At 36.1% G+C, this 22,667-nt stretch overlaps 1 protein-coding gene across 4 annotated transcripts in view; it reads right to left on the bottom strand.

The window, feature by feature from the left end:
• Positions 1-4,419: 4,419 nt before the first annotated feature.
• Positions 4,420-22,667, bottom strand: part of Amph (amphiphysin) — a 235,740-nt gene continuing 217,492 nt past the window's right edge. The window contains exons 5-10 of one of the 4 annotated variants that reach the window (XM_071587455.1): positions 21,124-21,245; positions 15,672-15,703; positions 14,047-14,079; positions 13,292-13,510; positions 9,506-9,648; positions 4,420-4,527 (exon numbers count right to left, since the gene is read on the bottom strand). In XM_071587455.1, the coding sequence (XP_071443556.1) occupies positions 4,447-4,527; positions 9,506-9,648; positions 13,292-13,510; positions 14,047-14,079; positions 15,672-15,703; positions 21,124-21,245 (630 nt within the window). In that variant the 3' untranslated portion in view covers positions 4,420-4,446. The remainder of the gene's footprint in view (positions 4,528-9,505; positions 9,649-13,291; positions 13,511-14,046; positions 14,080-15,671; positions 15,704-21,123; positions 21,246-22,667) is intronic. The other 3 variants (XM_071587457.1, XM_071587456.1, XM_071587459.1) reach the window with 3 other exon arrangements.

Raw genomic sequence — 22,667 nt, 5'->3', positions numbered from 1 at the left:
AACAACATAATATTGAATACAAGATATTATACAGTATTTTGGCCAGAAAATTCAAGTATGTTACTTAAATAAATGTGATTTCACACATTTCAGATTAAAAATTATGGAAAATATTTTCATATTCGGCTATAAAACGTTTAGGAGAAACTTGTAATGTCCGGCCAAAACATTAACTTCAATGACTTGTATTGAATGAATGTAATACAAAGAATTTAATTATTAAATCATTGCATACCCTCCTGACATCATCACCCACCACTAAAATATTCCAGTCTCAATTCCAAATGGACAGTTCCCTTGAGAACATCTTTCCATTTATTTATTTATTTAGCCATAGTCCGAAAACAGCACTCTGGCCTTTACATCGGACTATTAACATACAATAACAATGGAGACGATTACCAACATCCAAGCCCTAGGCGGAAGAAACCTACCCAGGCGGGAATCGAACCCGCGACCCATGGATTGGCAGACGAGGACGTTACCCCACCGCCACTGAGGCCGGCGGGGTATTCGATAAGAGCATATTTAAGACAGCATTGAAATGATTAGTAGATAAATCTAATAAAATTGAAATCCCTCTTTATTACAAATCAACTTCCATACACAATAGTGCTACGTTTTATTACTATATGTAATTACATATGTCTCTCACATATGAGAGGTTGTTGGTTGAGTGTGTGATTTGATGTGTGATGGATGACAGGGGACTCACACACTCTCAGACACACATGAAAATATAATTTTCCTTCAGCACTTCTTTGCACATATGATACACACCATACTTTCAAAGTGAAGCCCAACTTAAAGAGTGAGAGCAATAACAAAAAAAATGACAATTTATCATTCATTATTCCTTCTAAAAAAAGAAAGAAGTTAATTGAATTCCTTAAAAATATATTTATATGCATATATATATACTATATTGACATATTTTACATGGTTTAATATAAATGTTCTGGTTGGTCAGAGCAGTAAATTATTGCTATGTTTGTAATTTACAGAAATAATAGTTACTAGGGTTAATATATAAGGAAAAAAAAATAGATGCCAGAAGATCAGTAGGTAGGCACATTTTAACTATCAACTCCCACAGCAATCCAGGAGATGAAATTTCATTTCTTATTCTCCCAAAAAGCACACATGTGAAATCAATATCTTTTTCAGTCTCTCCCCACACGACCTACTCAATCGATTTATTTTAATGTTTCAGTGTTAAATTTTAGAGTTAGGTTAACACATGGCTGTGAATTCCTTGAATTATGCACCAATCATATATAAACCAAGAGCAAACATAAGGATGCTTAATTTGAATAAGTTTAATTAGATGCATAACTCTTTGAAATATTCCTCTGCTCTACTTATGGGGAAGACTTAAGATCATCAAATTAAAATGGTCAACACCATTAGTTTAAATGGTATCATTCCCAAAGCTTGGAAATTTTCTAAGCATAGTAGCAAAAGAGCTACTAACCTAAATGAAGACAAGGTTTCCGCAAAGATAAACAATTCTCATATATATTTATATATATATATATATATATATAAAATCTCTTTCCTGTTTTTTTTAACTACCTGATTCAGTAATTTTAATGGTTAGAATCAACCACTACAATGTATTGTGCAGGAAAAAATCTTGGTTTTAGAAACTTGTTTTTTTTTTCAAAATATTAGAAGGTTAAACAAGTCAATAAATACACAGGATGATTTCCTTTTCTCATAAGGTATCTCATTTATAGAGTAAAACCTCTATATATAAAATAGGAAGGGAGCTAGCTGTTTCAAATTACTTAAAAGGCATAAAGAAACATTTTTTTGCAATCCAATGCAATATATTTTTGAGTAAAAGTATTTTCGTCCATCATCTTATCGATTCATAATTACTGAACACTAAATCACACACAATGCCACTTCAGAAAGCCTGTCCAGATTTATTGCATTGCTATGATACACATCCATTCCAGATGAAACAACAAGATTATCTATTAGAATTTACTTTTTCCTTGAGATGATGTACTTGAGACCCTAATACTTACTCTGGGGTTCAGGGAATAGAATACAAAATGCAATGTAATGCGAAATGGTGTACGCATTTCTTCAATGACACATGCTACATTCGAGTCGTTTGATGTTTAAAATGAGACTACATTTGCATGAGACAAACTTTATGTAAAGTTGAAGAAAATTAGTCTCATAAAGTTCAATATTGAAGAAATGAAAGTCATTAATAGTTTACTTGGGTCAAATTCATAACAGAATGAAACTAAAACCAAATCAAATTTTAGTCAATGACAAATGAAATATCTTCTATGGCCAGATAGCATAGAAAAGTATTAAAACTTTTTTTTTTTGGCTTTAGTATTCAACATTTCTTATGAAAACATTTCTTCTGGGGGAAAGGACCAATTGCAAAGAAAACCTATGCTTATAAAGATTCATGAGATTCCAACTATTGATATTAGCAATAGCAATTCACAACATATGACTAGGATATAAAAACCAGCATTTCCTGAGTACCTTGCAACAGAATCCTTTAAATATGAATGCAAAAAGAAGTGCAAAACTTCGTTCAGTTGTCAGAAGAACCTCAATAGACATACAGCTCGGGAGTTTTGAAAATATGCTTTCATATTAAGTTTTTAATTCTTAAAAATTTACATTTATAATCAAAAACATATTTTTTAATCGAGTTATGATAACAAAAAGCAGTCAGTTAAGAAAGACTTGAACAAATTACTCCTATACATACTGATTATCATAATGGAGTTCTGTGCAGCTCAGGAGATTGGTCTGCATGAAAATCGTTATGTGGTGGATGGGGAACATGGATAGAAAGCTGATATGATTGAATAAGAAAGAGGTAATGGGCAGAGGAAAGTATAAATTAAATTAGAGCAAGTACAGAAAACTGTACAAGTATATTTCCAATACTATGCCAAATATTAAGAGCAAATTTTTATAAGTGGGGATGTAGCACACACATACATAACTCCACAAAAGTCAAATACTTAAACCATTGTTTAAGCGGCATTGTAAAATGGGAAAGGGAACAAATAAAGGCTAAGAAATATAATAACAACAAACAAATCAACATGTTTTCCTCAAACTGATGGAATATCTAATACAAAAAGAATAAACAATCCATATAGCAAAGAGAAGGTGGAAAACCGGAGGCTCACCCAAACTCAATGGCTTTGTATATACCTGCGGTTGTCTGTGGCAATCCTGAAAACACTACATATTGTTTTAAAAGGTATTCACTTTGTTACAATAATGAGTATTTTTTAGTTTCATTTAGATGTTACAAAATATCAGTCTCAGAGATTGAGATTGTAAATAAATTAGTAGAAATATCTACTTCATAAGAAATATTTTGAATCTTTTTTTTTTACACAATGCATTAGCACATTTTTGAAAATTGACATTCCCTCTGCCAGACCCTCTTAACTAACCAATGACACAACAAATGCCACTAGAGGGAAGGTGATGGGGACGGAAAATATAGGCTCGCTCTGAGAAAAAATGAGCAAATTTTGAAATGACACTGCCCACGACCAATGAATTTTCTTTCACTCATGCACGCACGTTAATCACCTAGACGATATTCAGGCTAACATGCGCAATTGTGTATTTGATTACTTATTATTTTTACAGGCACTTGTGAGGCTTTGGGAGTTGATGAATTGACAATATTTTTTTTGGAGGAAATGGCAAGTGGAATCATGATGAGAGGGGGATCAGCATATTTGGTCAGGGGTAGGATTTTGAGAGGGGGGAGGGGAGGGAGACTTATAAAAGAGCGGTCTTCCTTCCTTGTGACAACTTGCCCTATGATTCCAAGTCAAAATGGATGTGCAAACACTTGCCCAAGTGATTCCTTTCCCACAGAGGGCCTCGGGTAAAAAGTGAAAGACGCTTATCGTTTCAAGATGAAATGACCACACACTTTGCCGTGGATTCCATTACGCATATCAAGATTCCAACTCTCTTTCATACCTCTTCCAAAGTCCACTGGCACTCGCCTTCATATTAACAACCCAAGTCTCCAAATACTTCCAGCAAATCAGCTTTCTAGTACTTCCTTCAAATTCTTACATGGTGGGCCAACCCAACCACTAAATATTCACTCATGTAGAGCATGTGGCTTTTGTTTAAAAAAAAAAGATGAGTCTTCTATGACCACATGTTCCCGATTGGCCCTATCACGCAGCAGCCTTGGCCTCTTTATTCCCATAGAGCAGTGGAACGACCAGCCCTCGAGATGTCCCTCCGCACTCTACAGCTGCTTGCTCGGGCATCAACACTCGGATGCCTTAGCCTCCCTCCCCAATCCCCCTCACTCATCCTCCTCCCTCCCTCTCAACCCTTACTCCACGCCCACCCCCCCCGCACATCATCCCCCTCCCACCATCTCCCCCTCCCTTCCACCACTCCTTCCCCTCCTCCTCAGATTGGACGTGTGAAGTTGGCCGGGAACATTCCCTTATCTCCATTGCTTTCTTTGATACCCATCAGCCATCCCTCCTCCTGAAATGACAAAAGATGTGACACTATAATTAGTAAATGTAGCAATCAAACTGAAAGTGACTCGGGAAATTCAAGGAAGGACTTCATAACCAAAGATAATAGGCCAAAAGTGACAACGAAGGGATTAATGGATGCCTATTGGAATGGCATTAGAAATATATTTGGCATTAGAAATATATTTAAAATCTGTTAAATACATATTCAAATACATTTTTACCCACATCAGCATTCAATTAAAAACTTGTTTTCCACGCAGAATTTTTAATACTAGAGGGAGAACGGGGACATTGGGGTTAGGACCAGGAATATTACAGAATGAAAGCAAACGCAACATGGGTAATCAAGGTAAACAACAAATTTAAATTAAGGTGCATTCGATTTCATGATATGACAATGAATTTATTGATTTGCTCAGAAGACTTAGCTAAATCAATATGATCACTAATCCTGAAAGAGAATAAATGAGCAGTATGCAGGGACTCAATGGGGAATTTTGTAAATAGCAATTATGGTGAAATGTATCACCAAGAAAACACTGGAGGCAATGGCTAAGTATTAAGATGGATATCAGTTTGGGTTTAGGAAGGGGAGACACACGACACATGATGACAAAACAGTAATGAAAATATTAACAGAAATTTTTAAAAAGCCAGGATTCCCATTTTTGGAGGGCATGGAAAAGACAAAAGAGTAAAGTAAACAAGGTAAATATAATAACCACAGTTAATGCAGGTAGCAATAGGCATCTTATTCCAAATCGGAACATATTACGAAGGACAATGAATGGAGTATCTAGATGGGCAGTCATTGGTCGAGAGGTAAGAAAAGGTTGTTACTTCACAATTTATAACTTATCTAATGCTCCTATACATGCATTTACATATCTCCTGTGAACTAATTAAGTTCATTATTATTATTACTACAAGTAAATGGTTGGAGAAGAATGGGGATAGCTGGGGATAGAGATGACTCGTCAATCAATATATTTGCAGTTGATTAAACTTTTAGTTAAAAGAGCCCACCAAATGACTGCAGCTACCATTGAGTACATTTTAAAAATGTGATTAAGGGTCATCACAAGAAATGAAATCAGATATTTTCAAGAATGAGGTAAAATAAATTAAAAATTTAAATTTGAGGACATAATAATGACATGAATCACACTGATAAAAGAAGCATTTACAAAGAGGAAGGAGGGTCTCTGAGTGAAGATACTTGTACATAGAAGGAAAGACTAATGAAGTCTTTGATAAGAAGCAGAGCACTATACGGTTTCAAAACCTGCTCTTGAAAGAATGAGCATAGGTTTGGGGCATTTGAATTGCTGGTAAGGAGAAAGATGAAGAAAATGTTAACAGATATACATGTATATTGAGATGTGGTAGGGTTTTGAAAGCTGATAAAAGGGAGAAAATTAGGTAACTACGGAAGAGGAAGGCAAAGAATTCCCAAATATTAAATATACCCATGCGTCTTCTTATCATATTGTCATTTTTTTTGGGTACACAAATCTCTAGTAGAAAGTGCTTACAAAATAAAATATTATACTAAGTTCTTCCTCAATTTGGGTAGTGTGGAATTTTGATACACGTAATTAGCAAGGCATTCAATGAGAATCTCAGTATAATGAGTACTGTACAAGACCCAGTGTATTGCCCAATAATTACACAACGTAAATTGATAATAGTATGCCCACGAATTGCTCCCAGAATGCACGTTTGATATCAAGTTCAACAACTTTGAGAGAATAGAATTAGAATATTCAACAACTTTGTAAAAATGGATATCATAAAAATGCATCTACATTTTATGGTCGAGGGCATATTTACAACTACATCAGTCTGCCAAATCATAGTTTTCCAAGCATTTGTGTTTTTGTGGCAAGTTTTTCCAGTGAATAAACCATTTCAGTCAGACTGCAAAACTATCATGGCTATTTAACAGATTTGGATAAAAATTAAGTATATCACAGCATAGGCACATTTCAATTGATTCTATGAGCAGAGATGAGCAGTTGGATGAGGTGCAAAATACCAGAAGTATCATCAACATGATTGAGTCTCTAAATAAGGTGAAATAGAGTACATTGTTAGGACAGAAAAAATTGAGAATTCAAATGACAATGATCACATAATTTGGAACAGAGGAAATGTGGACATGATACCCTACCAAAGTCTAAACTCTTTATCTAAAGAGGATACTCAAAGAAAAAAACACACATATTGTTTGATATAAGGGGAACACTCTACAACCTCAACCCTGATGAATGGCTTGATTGAAGTGCTGCCAAAAGTGGTGGACAAAGAAGATTGAAGCATCCAGAAAAACCAGTTATCCATTTGGAATTTAGATTTACCTTTCCCCATACAAAGGGGTTGGCAACAATGTGAATGCAAAGTTTTTAGTCGTATGTCATTGTGAATCAGCAGATGTCAATCTACAAGAACTAGTTTTGGTGGTCGGCAGTATTCCAGTATTCATGAAAAGGTCAAGCAATGGATGGGATATGAGTGCTTGAAATCTTATGAGCTAATCTTACTAATTTCCTGCACGGGTCCATTAGTTCTATGCTTTGTTCAAGTATTAACAAGTAAAGTAAACAAGTAAAAAACAACCACTACAAATTGCCGACACATATAATTATAATAGGACAATGAATGGTATGAAATTCGTGCAGTTATAAAAATGAATGTTAAATCATTATTAAAAGTTTCCCCCACGAGATAAATTTATACCTATGAGTGAACATCCATAGCAATGGCTATCCTAGCCTGAAAGTCGTAGGAATTAACAAAGACACGATTATAAAACTAACATCAATGATAGCAAGATCTTGACATAGCAAGTGACTTTTTTACGGATGGTGAGCTCTCATAATATCAAGAGTATATTGTATCCCGACTGCAGCCTCATCTGCAATGAGGTAAGTATTCTTACTTATTGATTTCTGGTATAGTTTTCATCTGGCATATATTTTATCACAAGATTTGTGTCACCATTCATGATTCCCTATCGTAATATCATTCAGAAACATTGCTATATTGAACTGCCATTCTGTTACCATGTTTCTACAAGATTTGCATCATAAGAGATTGATGGGTACCACCACCTAAAACTACAGCAGAAATTGGCCTAGTTTTGCATGTGGAGTAGGGAGTCCCAGGGGAGTAATCCTGTTGGCCAACAGAAGGAAAATATCATGACAATATGAGAAAAATTCAGAAGCTTGTGAAGATGGGTGGTAAGCTGAAGAAGAAAAAAGAGCTGTGCAATACTTAAAAGAAGTGCAACTTAGGATCACTATCTCAATAGAAGGTCTCTGCTAGGTGGGAACCAAGATGTATTCATCCAAGAGAAAAGTGGATTTTCTCGCTAGAGGTTACAGTATATGATCTGTGCAGTAACAATATCATGGCAGTTTTCAATTAAAAAGTGCCTGGGGAAGAAACATGGACCAGTACTTTGAACCCTTACTCTAGGAATAGTCAAGGTAGTGGCATTAAATGAGATGAAGGTATTGAATAGAGATCAGGATCTTGGAATAAGCTGGTGAAGTCACAGAGACCTCTGGGATTCAAGAGAAATCACTGGGCACGACTTCAATTGCAAGGACATCAAAGTCAACGGAGAATACTCTGCCATCCTCCTGGAGGGAGATGAATGAGAAATTTAGGGTTTGCTACTTGTGAATGGCTATGATTCAAAGGTCGAGCAAGCTTTGACAGCCATGAGCTGTCAGGCCAAGGTTGTCATCATCCCATGGCTAAGACCTCACTCCCATGGATTATTATGCTCCTAAACCTGAAGAAAGAAGAGGGAAGAGCATTTTTTGGATGACGAAGTAGCTCTGAGCATCTATTTTGCAGGTTACAAGGAGAAACTTTCAAAGGGGCTAAGAGAAAAGTGTAAAAGGTGCGTTAATGCTGAGAGATAAGGCACAGAAAAAAACAAGGGATTTATATTTGTACCTCCATCCCTTCATGTTTAGAATACAAAGTTGTGGATCTCACCTCAAATGGATGATTTGGAGGGAGCACATTTTCATTGCTCCATCCCATCAAGCAATACAACATCTTACCATTTAAAAACAAAATTAATATTTTAGCAGTCAATGTAATGGCAGTAACTTAATAAAAATTAATTCCACAAGAATACATCATGATATTCTACAAATATTTCATAATGATTTACTAGCTACAAACTGAAATTGAATTTTAATGACTCTAAAATGAATTAAATGGATGAAGGAAATTGAAGGACAATATGAAGGGATCGCAGATATTAATGTCGAAAAAATTTCATCATTAGATATCATCAACGCATTCATTAGGAATCATGAAATCACAGGAGGCATCAGATACCAATTGCACAGGATTTTTGTGTTCATAAATGCCTATAAAATCTGAAGAATTTGGTTAAGCTTATGAATTGTTTGTTTCACGCCGTAATCATTTGCTCACAATGCACAAAACAGTAATGGAATACCCTTTAGTGGAATACGCATTTTACTTCTTTCAGCCACATTTGGAGAGCATTCACATGAAACATGTTTCCACAGTTCAGTGGCAATCCCCCTTACATAAACAGCCCAAATAATACTGCCCCATTGCCCAGATGTTGAGAGTCTTAACTAGATAGGTCTGAATCAATTAATCATCCTGGGTTTGAATGAACCGGGGTTGTATTTAAATGAATCTAATAAATATATTTATGTAAAAAGTTAAATTTCAACTGAAAAAGAGAGCAAAATGATGAAAAAATTTCATATCTCCATCGAGTTTAAATGATGCAGCTACCCATATCACCCAATCCTTCACAAAATTGTCACAATGTCAATTTCATGAAATTATTATGGAAATTCTACGCTTTAAAAGTTTATGCTTCAAGTATTCTGTAACCGAGACTACAGCCATGGTATAAGTTTTTAAACTTGAGGATAAACACTTAGCCATATTAGCATGCCAAACAAAAGACTCACCTGTTCTTCGAGGTCATCATATTCAACTACTCGAATTATTTCTCCTACTTCAAATGAAAGTTCGTCAACATCTTCTCGCGTGTATTTATATGTTGCTTTTACTCTGTATAGAACACCTGGAGGCAGATTGTCTGTAGTGGCACCTGTAATAACAATATGCCATGAGAATCAACAAATGATTATGTAATAAGATGAACAACTCATTCCTTTGCAAGTATTTTCGTATTTCCCAAAAATCCCATTCAAATATGGTCCATTTGTTCCGATTGTCAGTGAAGTTATATATAGCTGAGCATTTATCATAGCATCAAAAGTAATTACTTTATGATGACATGATAACAGCATCAAAAAACAGTTCTAAATATTTGAACACACATATATAAAATATATTCTCGGTAATATTATTTAAACAGGCAGCAGACGGCCCCCTTACTAGAAATTATCCCATATTTTTATCCCTTTGACACTGAACCACTCCCTAATTTAAATACATAGAATACCATGTTCACAAGAGGTTGTTAAGAACTTACCATTTTTGGCTCAAAAGTAGGTTTCAATTGTTTTACATGTACACTCCCCTTATTTACATAATGAGAAACAAGGACACTTGGGAATGGAGTTTAGGTGAGAAAATGTGTAAAGATTGAACACAGATTAAAAGAGACATTTTCCAAGGCAACCAGCCTAAAGAGTAGTGACATGAAATAGTATTGACATAAAATAGATAAAGTTTCACCCCTGGTTTCACGGTTGAAACCATAATACAAAAATGATTACCATAAAAGTCTACCGAGAAGAATATGGCACACAGAATGAATCTAATCACAAAGAGGGAATCATTATTGAGAGTCAGATCATCATAATGGATATTTTTTCCAGTGTTTATCATATCGGTTGCATTTCACTGAATCTAACATGTGAGTGAGTATTTTCGGCATGAGTGACAAAACTAAAAAAGAAGATATTTCTGGGATACATTTTCACTTTAATTCTAAATTTTACCATATAATACTTCACTTTTAATACGAGAAATCTGCCTAGTACAAGGCCTTTTATAAAGGATTTCTGCTGTCAAACAGAATAGAGAGGAGATTTATAAATTGACAATAAACCGCACTTCTCTTAAAATCCAAACAGCCCTGGGACATCATATTTTATATTCCTTCAAGGAACTACATATGTCCTGCAAAAAGCAATGTATTCATCTTTATACACTTACTCTTATAAATCGTTACATATAACAGTAACTATAGTTAGATATCATAGAATTTAAATGATAAGCATGAATCAACTCTTTATACACAGAAAATGGCATATTCTTTCTATAATACCATTTGTATACTTCCAAATTGGTCAAGTTTATACGTGATGAATTGATTTCAAAACATCGATTCTAGAGGAGTTGTATGCTGCATACAGCATTATTTCATTCAGAGCTCAAGTTTGTCTGGAATTAATTATGACAGTATTTAAAGAGTGATTGCATAATATGTGGCTTGTTCAATAACTCCTTAGAAAATCCAAGAGATGGTGTTCATAGCATATGAAAAGGATTGCTAGTGGTACCCCACCACATCTCTCTAGACTGATGTTAAATGCTTAGCAATATCCATTACATAGTTCCATTTTCATAGTCAACTTAAGCGAAAAACTTTTATTTGCTAAGAAAAATAGAAAAAAATGAGTTTGCGCAGTAATTAAACACTTTTATTAACTTAACACTAAGAAAGATCAAAGCCGTGTTGGATGAAGTTCATGACATATCTGCTTCTGAGTTTGTGGCTCTTTACGATTGGATGAATAAGTTAAGCTTTAGCCGTAAACACACAAATGTTGAACATCACTTGGGACTTCCAGAAGAGGTGACTTCCTCCAAAATGATTGATAATATCCACAATATGGTTTTAAGTGATTCAAAAGTCAAAGTTCACAAAATAGTTGAGGCCATAGGCATGCCACAAGGTACAGGGTTTTCAATTTTTCAAAACAAAATTGGGTGTGAAAAATTTCTCGGCAAGATAGGCGCTGCTTCTGCTCTTGGTGTAGAATATCAAAGTAATCATCTGATTGATTCAGATTTTATTTTAGAGATTTTCCATCGCAATCCTTTTAAGTTTCTGTATTGATACCAAACCGAACGGTATTAGGGTTAACCCTGTGAAATTAATCCATGATGGAAAGGAAACAAACTATGCAAATTTCACTTGAATAGAGATTTATTCACGACCCGGGTTTCAAACACTTAATGTCATCTTCAGGTGTCACCTGAAGATGACATTAAGTGTTTGAAACCCGGGTCGTGAATAAATCTCTATTCAAGTGAAATTTGCATAGTTTGTTTCCTTTCCATCACTTCTGTATTGATATATAATGCGGACAAAACATGGATACACTACTACACTCCAGAGAAAAAGAAACAGTTGAGCCAATGGGTTTCCAAAGGCTCCAAAGGACATGAATACAGTGGCATTGGCCGACTAGGGGATGGCCAAGATTTTTGGGATTTTTGATTACTTGAAAAAAAAACAAACAAATGATAAGTTGAGAGTATTATGCATTATTATTTCACCAGTTGTGCAATATAATCGAGAAAAAATGTCCACATTTGGCAAGGAAAAAAATTCTCTTCCATTAAGACTATGCACAGGTGCATGGACACCCACCCACTCAGTTTCAATGACACAAATTATGGAATTAAAGTTCAAAGTATAACAACATCCACTTTATTCATCAAACTTTGCACCCAGTAACTTTTTTTTATTTCCGAACTTGTAATGGCTCGGCGGTAACCAATTCTCATTGAACTAAGAATTCATCGCTAAAACAGATGCCAATTTTGAGGACCTTCCGAAATCCTACTTTTTGGATGGTTCAAAAAAATTGGGAAAATGCTGGGAAAAGTGTACCAATCTTAAAGGAGATTATAGTAAAAAAAATTTGAAAATCTACTAAATATAATTTTTCTATTTTCTCCTCAGGAATTATTGAACGACCCACATACTAATGCTTCTCATCAAATGCTATCCAGACAATTAAAAATTATATAATCATTAATACACCACTGGGAACCCAATTAATTGAGCTTATAATACCAATTACATATTAAATTCACATTCTGCAAATGAAATAACAAACGTTATTATTTGTGAGCTTTCCAAAAAAATGCATTGAAATAAAAAAAAACGTTTTCTGCACTTTTTCTAAACTCTACTAGAGAGTTAAAAAGTGGAGCAGAGCAGTTAGGAAAGAAAGAATGACTTAAACATATCAGGCCTTAGCTGCACTGACCAAAAGGGTAAATTGAAAATGGAAAATGAGTACAACATATATTACTTCAGCCAGCATATTGCACAGTATGGCGTAAAATCTGCAACCAAAAATGCAACTATACTAATTCTTTTGCTGACTTTCACTCCTTTATGGTATTGAACACTTTCTCTGCGTAAACAAACATCCAAGTACCAGAGAACACACCTCTATCACAATTTGTTTATCCAAACCAACCAACAAAACCACATTCTACTTAGAATTTGTACCATGACAAAAAGTAGTAACTAAATCAGCCAGTAAAAAAAAAGCTGGCAAACTGTTACGGCAAAATAAAAATGATCCAAATTAAGCAGGGAATCATGCTCATGTTAGGCCAATAATTAGAGTGGTTCTCGCAATTTAACCAGAGACACCAAGTGTACATGCAACAGAGAGAGAGAGAGAGAAAGAGAGAGAGAGAAAGTTGGCTGTGGCTCTAGTGCTTTCATAATGTCCCTTTATTAATTATATACTCACCAGCTGGTACGTCGTACGTGTCTTTTGCTATTTTTGGGTCACTGTTTGATGTTGTTGATGATTTAGCATTACCATTGGGTGTGTTTATGCTCGAACTTTCGACAGCTTCAACCTTCCCACTAACCACTGGCTTTCTGCTCTCTTCACCCAACCCATCCTCTTGTTCAGCTGTTTCCTCTGTTTTATTGTTCAACTCCACCTCCATCTTTGTAGGGGATGCTGCAAACACCGACAGCCACAGCACATTACGGTTAGACAAATCACACTAACATGAAACATGCTTTATTGTACGTCAGAATGAAGAAATATTAATATGATTGTCAGGCAATGGGAAATCACTTGACTGATTAATACCATTTTCATTATCTTTAGGTCATACGTGACAGAGAGAAAATGTTAAATGTAACTGGGGAGGGGGGGGGTAAAAAAAAATCACACAGTAATTATTAGGATGGTGGTTTTTAGCCATTCAAATATTAAGAGTTAAGAGTTTTGTTTTTTTTTAATAATTCTTATGTGATATCTGCAAAAAAAAGTTGTAATCGAGGTCATTTTGTTAAACCTAAGTATTGGGGAGTCATCTAGAAAAATCACAAAATAAATAAAAAAACTTCACCTCAATGCAACAAGGCCAAAAATACACACACACAAACTGGACGAGACACAAACTTCACAAGAGCTACAAAGTAATGTGTGAGAGTGAAAGAAAACCACGACTGCTGGTTATGAAGTGACGAAATCCATTTCCTACTTACTGGGGGCTGGAGGGATGTTGAGGTACAGCTGGCCTGGGAGTTTTTTTTATAAGGTATTTTGAGGAGGGAGAGCAACCACAAAGGGATGATGAAGAGGGACGCATATGAAAAAGTAAAGAGGAGAGTATGCATGAGAGGAGCAGTGAGACATGGAGTCCAATGACAGCGATGGAAAAAGCCATCGTCAAAAGGAATTGGCAAGCCACTAATCCATGCACCAACATCACAGTTTATCAATTGTAACACTTTCTAAGGCTAGAGCAAACCTTTCATCTGTACGGGTGCCTTTAGTCCATTCCAAATCTGCCGATCTGTTGAACAACATGACATCAATGATTGAAGGCAAATGACATGGGGCCATAAGAACGATCTTCACATATATTAATTATTTAATAGCATCTAATCAGTATCTTATTATTGTGCAGCCAGCAATTGTAAAAGTGTAAAAGACTTTCGGACAAGCTGAAGAGCTTCGGTAATGGAAAAATAAAAATAATTTGCAAAAGATATCTTCACTGAGATTTGCGGATAACTTTGATGAGTAAACTTTAGGTCAGTCAGACTTCATTAATTAATTCCAAAGAAACTGCGGGAGATGCCGCAACAGTAACTTTTAACGGAGTCATCCGCTAATGTGCATTTCAATGCAACAATTTCAGAGCGTAAAAATCATTCGCCTTGACTGGGACTCGAACCCAGATCCCTCAATATCCGGTCGAGTGCTTTAGCCACTTAAGCTACCGAGGCGTCCTCTTAAACTCTGAAATTTTGGGGCTTTTAAAGGAACTAGATGTTGTGACGAAATACCGTACATACATACAATGTCACAGGCATTCGTAGTCGTGCGCGAGGCGCCACTGTCCACGAGGTTAAAGCCAACTTTAAACACTTATGGTGTTTTCACTTTGACAAATTCCAAATTTATTTCCGATATGAACATGATGGAAATGGGACAATATAATAGCAGATACAATACATGTGGAAGCCAGTAAAAGGAGAAACGTCCTCAACTTTTCAACAAACAATGTGGATTGCAAGAGGCAAATTCTATCAATCTGTTCAAATCTGTTCTGGCAAAGAAATAGGAGACTAGCAAAAGATAGTAATGTTTACGGATATTTATTGAAAATTGAACTCCCCAATACTAAATAGGTTAATATTTGATAAATAATAATGATAGGTTAAAGGTTAATAAAAATTACAATCTTTACAGCTATGGAAATCATTAGGAGCAATGGCTAATGGCCACTCTTAACTATTCAAATAACTCATTTGAAGTTATCCAAAATAAAAATCAACATGACTGGATTGGAATGTAACCACATGGGGGTATTCCAAAAATTTCAAACTCTGGTCAATATCAGTTAGAGAGAACACTCATGTATTATGAAACACTGGGAACAAACCAGCAAAAGAATATGGAAAGACTTAATGGCTAATAACAAAACAATGTGTATGTACAAACAGCAAGTCTCAGCATAGCTGACAACAATGACAGCACATCAGATTTCTCCTGTAGTAAACTATCAACAGTTTCCCACAGATCACTAATATCCCCATTACATTCAAGAATAGTCTGTGATAACAGTAACATTCAGAAATCCCTCTCAAGTCCCGTGACTTACCTGCCAATGGAGATGAGGGAGTGGAGTTCATGCTGGAAAATAAATGAAAAGCCATTAAGGATTTCGATAAAGAGCCAGGTGCATTATAAACGAATACTTATATTATCAGTATACAAGGAAATTAGAAAAACAACTTTTGGGAGATGAGTTCAAATTCCTTGGGTGAATAATGAATTTAAACAAAACCCTTATTTCAAACTCTATATAATACAACATAGTTGCAATTAAAAATATAAATATGTCCTCAAATGCTGTTCCTTCTTCTTAATCCATTTCTACTCTCCAAAGCTGCAGACTTAAAGCTGATTTAAAACTCCTCCACAACACCCTAAACTCGACTATTGATTGCCCTGAACTCTCTTCAACTTCAGGATACCAACTCGATCCACCCGCACCCACTCCCTACTCCATCTCTGCCTATTCCTAGGTTATCTCTCACCAAGCGCTCACCTTGTACAAACTTGAACTTGTAAAAAAGAATGAGAGGAGGGGAGAAGGGAAGGAGAAGAATAAAGGCAGGGGATGGCGGAAGGGTTTTCTAAGAATATTTTCTTTTTGGACTGGTAAACATTCTGAGGAGGTTAGCATTTTCACCTTTTAGGTCCTGTTTATAAATGTACCTACACTCATGCGAATGTAAGACTAGTAAAAATGTGAGTTTTGCAACTTAGGCATATGATTGGCAATGTACGGGGTCTGTGCAATAAATACGCAAACTGGTGCATTCTGGCGGCCATGACGGCGACGATAGCCCCTGGCCCATTATAGCGGCGCTAGTTGCCCGAGACCCAATAAGCCATCTTCGCTTGGCTGATCGCCGAGCTGTGCGTATGTGCATGCCAGTTATGTTAGTTTCTGTTGCCCTTGTTTTTACTGTTCGTCAAAAATGGAAATTGAAGAAGTCAAAGAATCAACATCAAGTTTTTTGGTGAAGTGAGGTATAAAAGTTATCAGGAAATTACTGAAATGTTCCCAGCAGCTGTTTACGGTGATAATACTCTGAAGAAAACAACTGTTTTCAAGTGGATTAAGCATTTTAAAGATGGCCGACAAGACGCCACCGATGATGCAAGGTCGGAACGACCTTCAACCACCTGTGTTGACAACAACATTGATCGTGTGCCGTCCCTATTTCTCAACGATCGTTCAAAAACTGTCCCAATGATAGCTGATGAACTGAATTTAGGAAAATCAACAGTGAACACTACTATTTTAACCGAACTTGATGGATTGACCCTTCACCATGACAATGCACCTGCACATTCAGCATTGACCCCAGTTTCTGGCAAAAAATTCAATCACCTTGATCCTTGATCATCTTCCTTATTCGCCAGATCTTGCCCCCAGCGACATTTATTCCTATTCCCCAAATTCAAAAATGTGACGTGGGGACATATCACTAGGAAGATGTGGAAGACACAATAAAGCAAGAAACGACGAGAAAACTAAAAATTGATAACAGCCGGGGAGGACTTCTAAAGGGTGCTTTATTAACAGTGGAAAAGAAGGAGATGGAATAAGTGCATTTCCTACGAATGAAGAGTACTTAGAACAGGGGACAAAATGGATGTAGACTAAATTTTGCAAAATAAAGTTTTTATGCCCTCAGTTTGCGTACCTTTTGAACAGAGTAGTATGTATATTAAAATAAAGTAAATATGTCAGGACCAAATGTACAATACTACATACTTTTTCATGAGTAAAAACTAAGGCCATAAGTAATTAACATAAAAGTTCTCCTTAATCAAAAGAAAAACATGGGGAACTCAATGTGGTGAAATTAATAACATATTAAAAGTGCAATACACGGATTAAAGAGGGACAGTACCTCATGGGGCCAAATTATATTCACTCAAAGAATGAAATTTAGTTATAAGAATAAATTAGAATAAATTAAAACTAGCATCGTATGGCCAAAAGCATGATGCATACAATGAAATATAAAATGAGACAAAGGACATCATGATCTTACACATTAGGGCCACTTTAATCTCATGACAGGTATAAAGTGGAACCTTGCTTAATGAGCACATTGGATAGAGAGTAATTCGCACAATGAGCAAAAATATAGTGCCCAAGATTAACTTGCTTAGCAAGCATCATTTTGCATTAAGAGTGTAATGGCAAGGGGGGGGAGGGGCGATTCCTGGAGTGATTGCATGGGCACAGCACATTTATGTTTGGCACAAGTTCCACTGGCATCGTAGTGTCGCTAGTGATCGCACATTCGTCCAAACTTTTGTTCAGGTGTGTTATTTGTGACTTTTCGATCACAGTTTAATTTCTTATGAATATCAATGTAACATTTTCAGAGTATAAAAATCATCTGCCTTAACCGAGATTCGAACCCGGATCCCTCGATGCCCGGCTGAGTGCTTTAGCCAGTTAAGCTATCAAGGCGCCCTCTTAAATTTTGGGGGCTTTTAAAAGAACAAGATGTTGTGATGAAATACCGTACATTCAATGTCACAGGCATTCGTAGTGGTGCGCAAGGTTAAAGCCAAAGAGGTAAAATGTCGCAAAAGAAAAAGCCTCAAGAAGACAATATAAAAAGAATTAAAAAACCATATAAATGAAAATTGTAATCATTCAAAAGCAAGAACAATGTACCAGCATAGTTGATCTATCACAGACCTACAATCAGTCAACATCAATGATTTTCACTATCCCCAAGAACAAGGAAAACCTGACTCTTAGAGAGGCTATGGAGTAGCATTGTGTTTCACCAGAAGAAGTTGTGGAGGAGAGTTTTTCTGAGGAGGAGGTGGTAAGAGCAAAGCAACAATCATCTACCACAATAAGAGAAATGCTGAAAGCATGCGAAACTGTAGCATCGTACATTAAAGAGCATCACCCTTATATGGCAGTTGTTACGCACGCCACAAATTTATATGTTGATAATGCTGCGTTGCATTTTCCCAACGTTTTGAAGAGTCGGCAAAAACAAATGTATCTCGACAGTTTTCCAGTAAAAAAGAATTGGGAATGTATCATAAATAATAAACTTATTATTTTCGACAAATCTAAATTGTATTCCAGGTTAGTTCACTCCGCAATAGAGGAAGAGATGAAAACTATAATTCTCTGCTGCATTGTATATTGAGAAGCATCACTCTATTTCAGACTGGCTATGTGCGCTAGTAAATCAAGTAATGATAATGCTTTTTTAAAAAAAAATTGAATAGTCGCTAAAAACAAACATCTCTCAACAGTTTTCTCGGGTCTTCCACCGGGTCAGGGGTTCCATGTTGGCCCACGTTTCGATGCCTGACTCGTGCATTGTCCTCAGGGTAGATGATTGCCACTCTGTATCAGGCCGTCTTATATACTTGCGCTCTCGGGTCAGGTAACTTCTGATTGGTCCGAGGAGGAGAAGCCTCCTGATGAGACGGCCAAATACAGAGTGGCAATCATCTACCCTGAGGACGATGTACGAGTCAGGCATCGAAACGTGGGCCAACATGAAATCCCTGACCCGGTGGAAACTTCATGAAGCAAATACGCCGGGAAAGCACCAGTTCTTACTTCATCTCTCAACAAGTTTTTTGTCAAAATGAATCATGAATGAATCATAAATAATAAACTAATTATTTTGATTCTTTTTTGTTTTCTATGCACTGAATTTCCATTCATGGTGGTTTCATTCCATAATAGAAGGACAGGTCAATGCAAACCATGATCCTATCTTTCTAATTTTCTAAGAATAAACCTTGCACAAAGTTTTTTTTTAGCATGGAACGCATTATTGTCTTTTACATTACTTAAATATGGAAAAAATGATTCACTAAGCGAGTGTTTCGTGCAAGGAGAAAGGTTGCAGGACAGCTCAAGGTCGTATTATGATGTTCCACTGTATTGCAATTTTACTAGAGAAGAGTCATCATCAGTTGGCTACCGTAATTTAACTGTTCCACAAATACTTGAAGGATAATTATAATGCTTTTAGGCAACAGAATTCAGAACATCAGTCATGATATTCATCACCTAAGTCTCATCATTCTGTAACACCATTACTACGAGGGTCATCCGGAAAGTAGTACCCGTTCGTGCCGCATGAAGTGCTGACGACGCGAGTAGCCGCTGGACGAGGTCAGATAGCTTCAGTGGCTTGTCTGCCTTCTCTGAGCCAAGTTGCGTGACGCTAGCATTGCCTGTGTTGTTTCTGTGATTGTTTACAATGTTTAAAAAAATTGAGAACGCCGCCAGTTGTGAAGTGAGGGCAGTGATTAAATTCCTCAATGCAAGAAACGTTCGCCCATGTGATATTCATCGCCAATTAAAGGAGGTGTATGGAGACAATGTAATGGACGAGTCGTCTGTTCGGCGGTGGTGTCGCAACTTCAACATGGGGAGGGGGAACACACACGACGATGAGCGTTCGGGGAGACCGTCTGTCATTACAGACCAACTGGTGAGCTCAGTTGACGAATTCGTGAGGAACGATTGGCGCGTCACAATTGATGACATCTGTGAGCATTTTCCCAATGTTTCTCGAACAATTGTTCATGAAATTGTTAAACACCATCTGCATTATGCAAAAATTTGTGCAAGATGGGTCCCTCGCGTATCTCAATGAGCTGGCGGTGAAGGACTATGCAGCAGGAATACAGAAACTTGTCACACGTTATGACAAATGCCTTAATTTGCTTGGAGATTATGTTGAGAAGTAGTTTAAAGTATCCTCTTTCAAATAAAATTTTTTATGTTTGTTAATATTTACTTTTGTGTCTTTATTTCACGAACGGGTACTACTTTCCGGATGACCCTCGTACAATGCCTAGAAATTTCTTTAACACTTGATAAGGAAGCCTGAAGAAAATCTCAGTACACGCTGATTAAATTACCTCAGAAATCAATATTCTGGTAAATAAAGGCACACACATTTAATACCGCACACATCAGCAATTGTTCTAGTACCAGTACACCTGCTTCTAAAAATATTTCTGCGACATGCCACAAGTTATTTTAAACTCTGGAAACTCTTTTAAATATTTCAAATAATTTAGCCATCACTACGATTCATATTTTACCCATTTTAATTTATTTTCATTCAGTTATTTGCTAACTTTTAATGATAAAAATTAAATCCACGAACAAATTATTTGTTATGGTCCCTTCATAATTGCAATTGTGAATTTGCAAATGCACAAACAAGGATTTAATTGACTACGTAATGACTTTTCGGGCGTACAAAATTTCATTAATTGCCATACAGCACAGATGTAAATTTATTGGAGTTAATTTAAGAGAGATATGTACTTTAAATTTGTTACCATGAGCATAAAATTATAAATGCTTAAACTGAAGGTTGATTACTATGGTGGTGATTATGTATGTGGTCCATGGCCCAGAATGAATGTATGACTATTTGTCTAGCATCAATATATGATTTGCTGTGCCAAATCAGGATCGTTCAAATTCCTTTTGCTTCAAAAGAAAAAAAATTACTTACGTGGAATTTGGAGAGGTTGGGGATTTCTTCGGTGAAGTTGGTGAGCTTTTCTTGACAGTATATGCTCCTCTTTGGCAGTCTGTGGCCAACTTGTCAACAATTGCTTCTAATTCAGAGTAAACCTTTCAATGGATTCAGAGAATAAATGCTGCATCAGTACACAGTTTCATAGAATCATCAGCAGAGACTGCTTGTTCTCTCAACTTAACTCAATTGTAACCGTGCAATGATTCACATTTCAAGAGCTGATTCATTTGCCTTAACTAAATATGATTTTCATCTGATAACTTATTAATCATATTATTTAATTAATTTATAAATAAAATGTTCATTCATTATTAATGTGCTAACAGCAATGACATATCATGCATAGCAAGAGTACACTTTTATCCCAGGATTTAAATATTGGTCTCATGGCAGGCTAAATACTTTATACTTAAATTTATGTCATCATCAGGAGATACCAACCACCTGGAAACGTTTCATGATGAACTTAAGAAAATGATAATCATCTTCTCCATTTGTTCTTAAGCCTGTTATTCATAAATAGCAGACTGAAAAGCTTATGCAATAAGATGCACTACCATGCTACTTGATATGATAACCCTCTTCCTATTCCTAACACATTTCTTTCCCCTTAAGATGTAACATTGAACTTAAAACCAAGGGAGAAGAAACCAAACTATGGCATAGAGCAATGATGCCTGGCTGGGTTGAGGGAGAAAGGATGCCAGGACTCTTGTAGCTATGGCAATTTAAGTTTGCCTTCACATTAAGCATTTCAGTACACTCTAGAACAACATTATCTTTTAGCTGCAAGTGGGTGGGACATAGAATAGTCACCCTAATTCCCAAATGTGAAGCAAACATCATTGACGCGTTGCAAAATCTCTATGTAAGAAGTAATATTTTGGGTTAATTAGACAGAATTTGCAGACTGATCATGAAAACAAAAAGCATGTTCCTTATTAACACTTACATATGAACCAAATGAATGTGGAATACGATTTCAAAAGTCTACTATTTATAACCAATAGTGCAGAAATGCAGAAATTCAGTGGATGGAGTACTAAAGTCTATTATGAGTCATGAAAGCTGGTTGCAAGGAATATTCAAATTAAAAGTCTGTGCAGGGTTAGTTTTTTGAAGCACCTTACTGAATTCGCTGTGAATCGCTTGCCATTAATGGTTAAGAACATAATTGTGAACCAGGAAGTTGTAAAATGGGTGTGCATTTTTCAAAAATTTATGTACGGACACTGAACATGATTAGCCACAGAGAAGGCTGATGCAAGAGTACTTTGTACTGTACGTTGGATGACAATATTCTGCAGGAGTCAGAGAAACTGGCCTTTCGCAAAGACAAGCATTCAGCAAAATTGGAGACTATTTCAAAAATTAACTCGTTCTTTAAATTTTAAAAAGAAATAAAAGAAATGCCACAAACATTCTATACTTTTTCTTTTCATATGAGCACAACATTCTTCTGATTCTATTGGTAGAATCAATTTCAACCTAAGATGTATGCTTCTGATAGTTACTAG

The sequence above is a fragment of the Hetaerina americana genome, unplaced genomic scaffold (genome assembly GCF_022747635.1).
Source record: "Hetaerina americana unplaced genomic scaffold, ioHetAmer1.1.p SCAF_3, whole genome shotgun sequence".
NCBI classification, from domain to species: Eukaryota; Metazoa; Arthropoda; class Insecta; order Odonata; family Calopterygidae; genus Hetaerina; species Hetaerina americana.
This window is presented reverse-complemented; position numbering and strand designations above follow the sequence as displayed.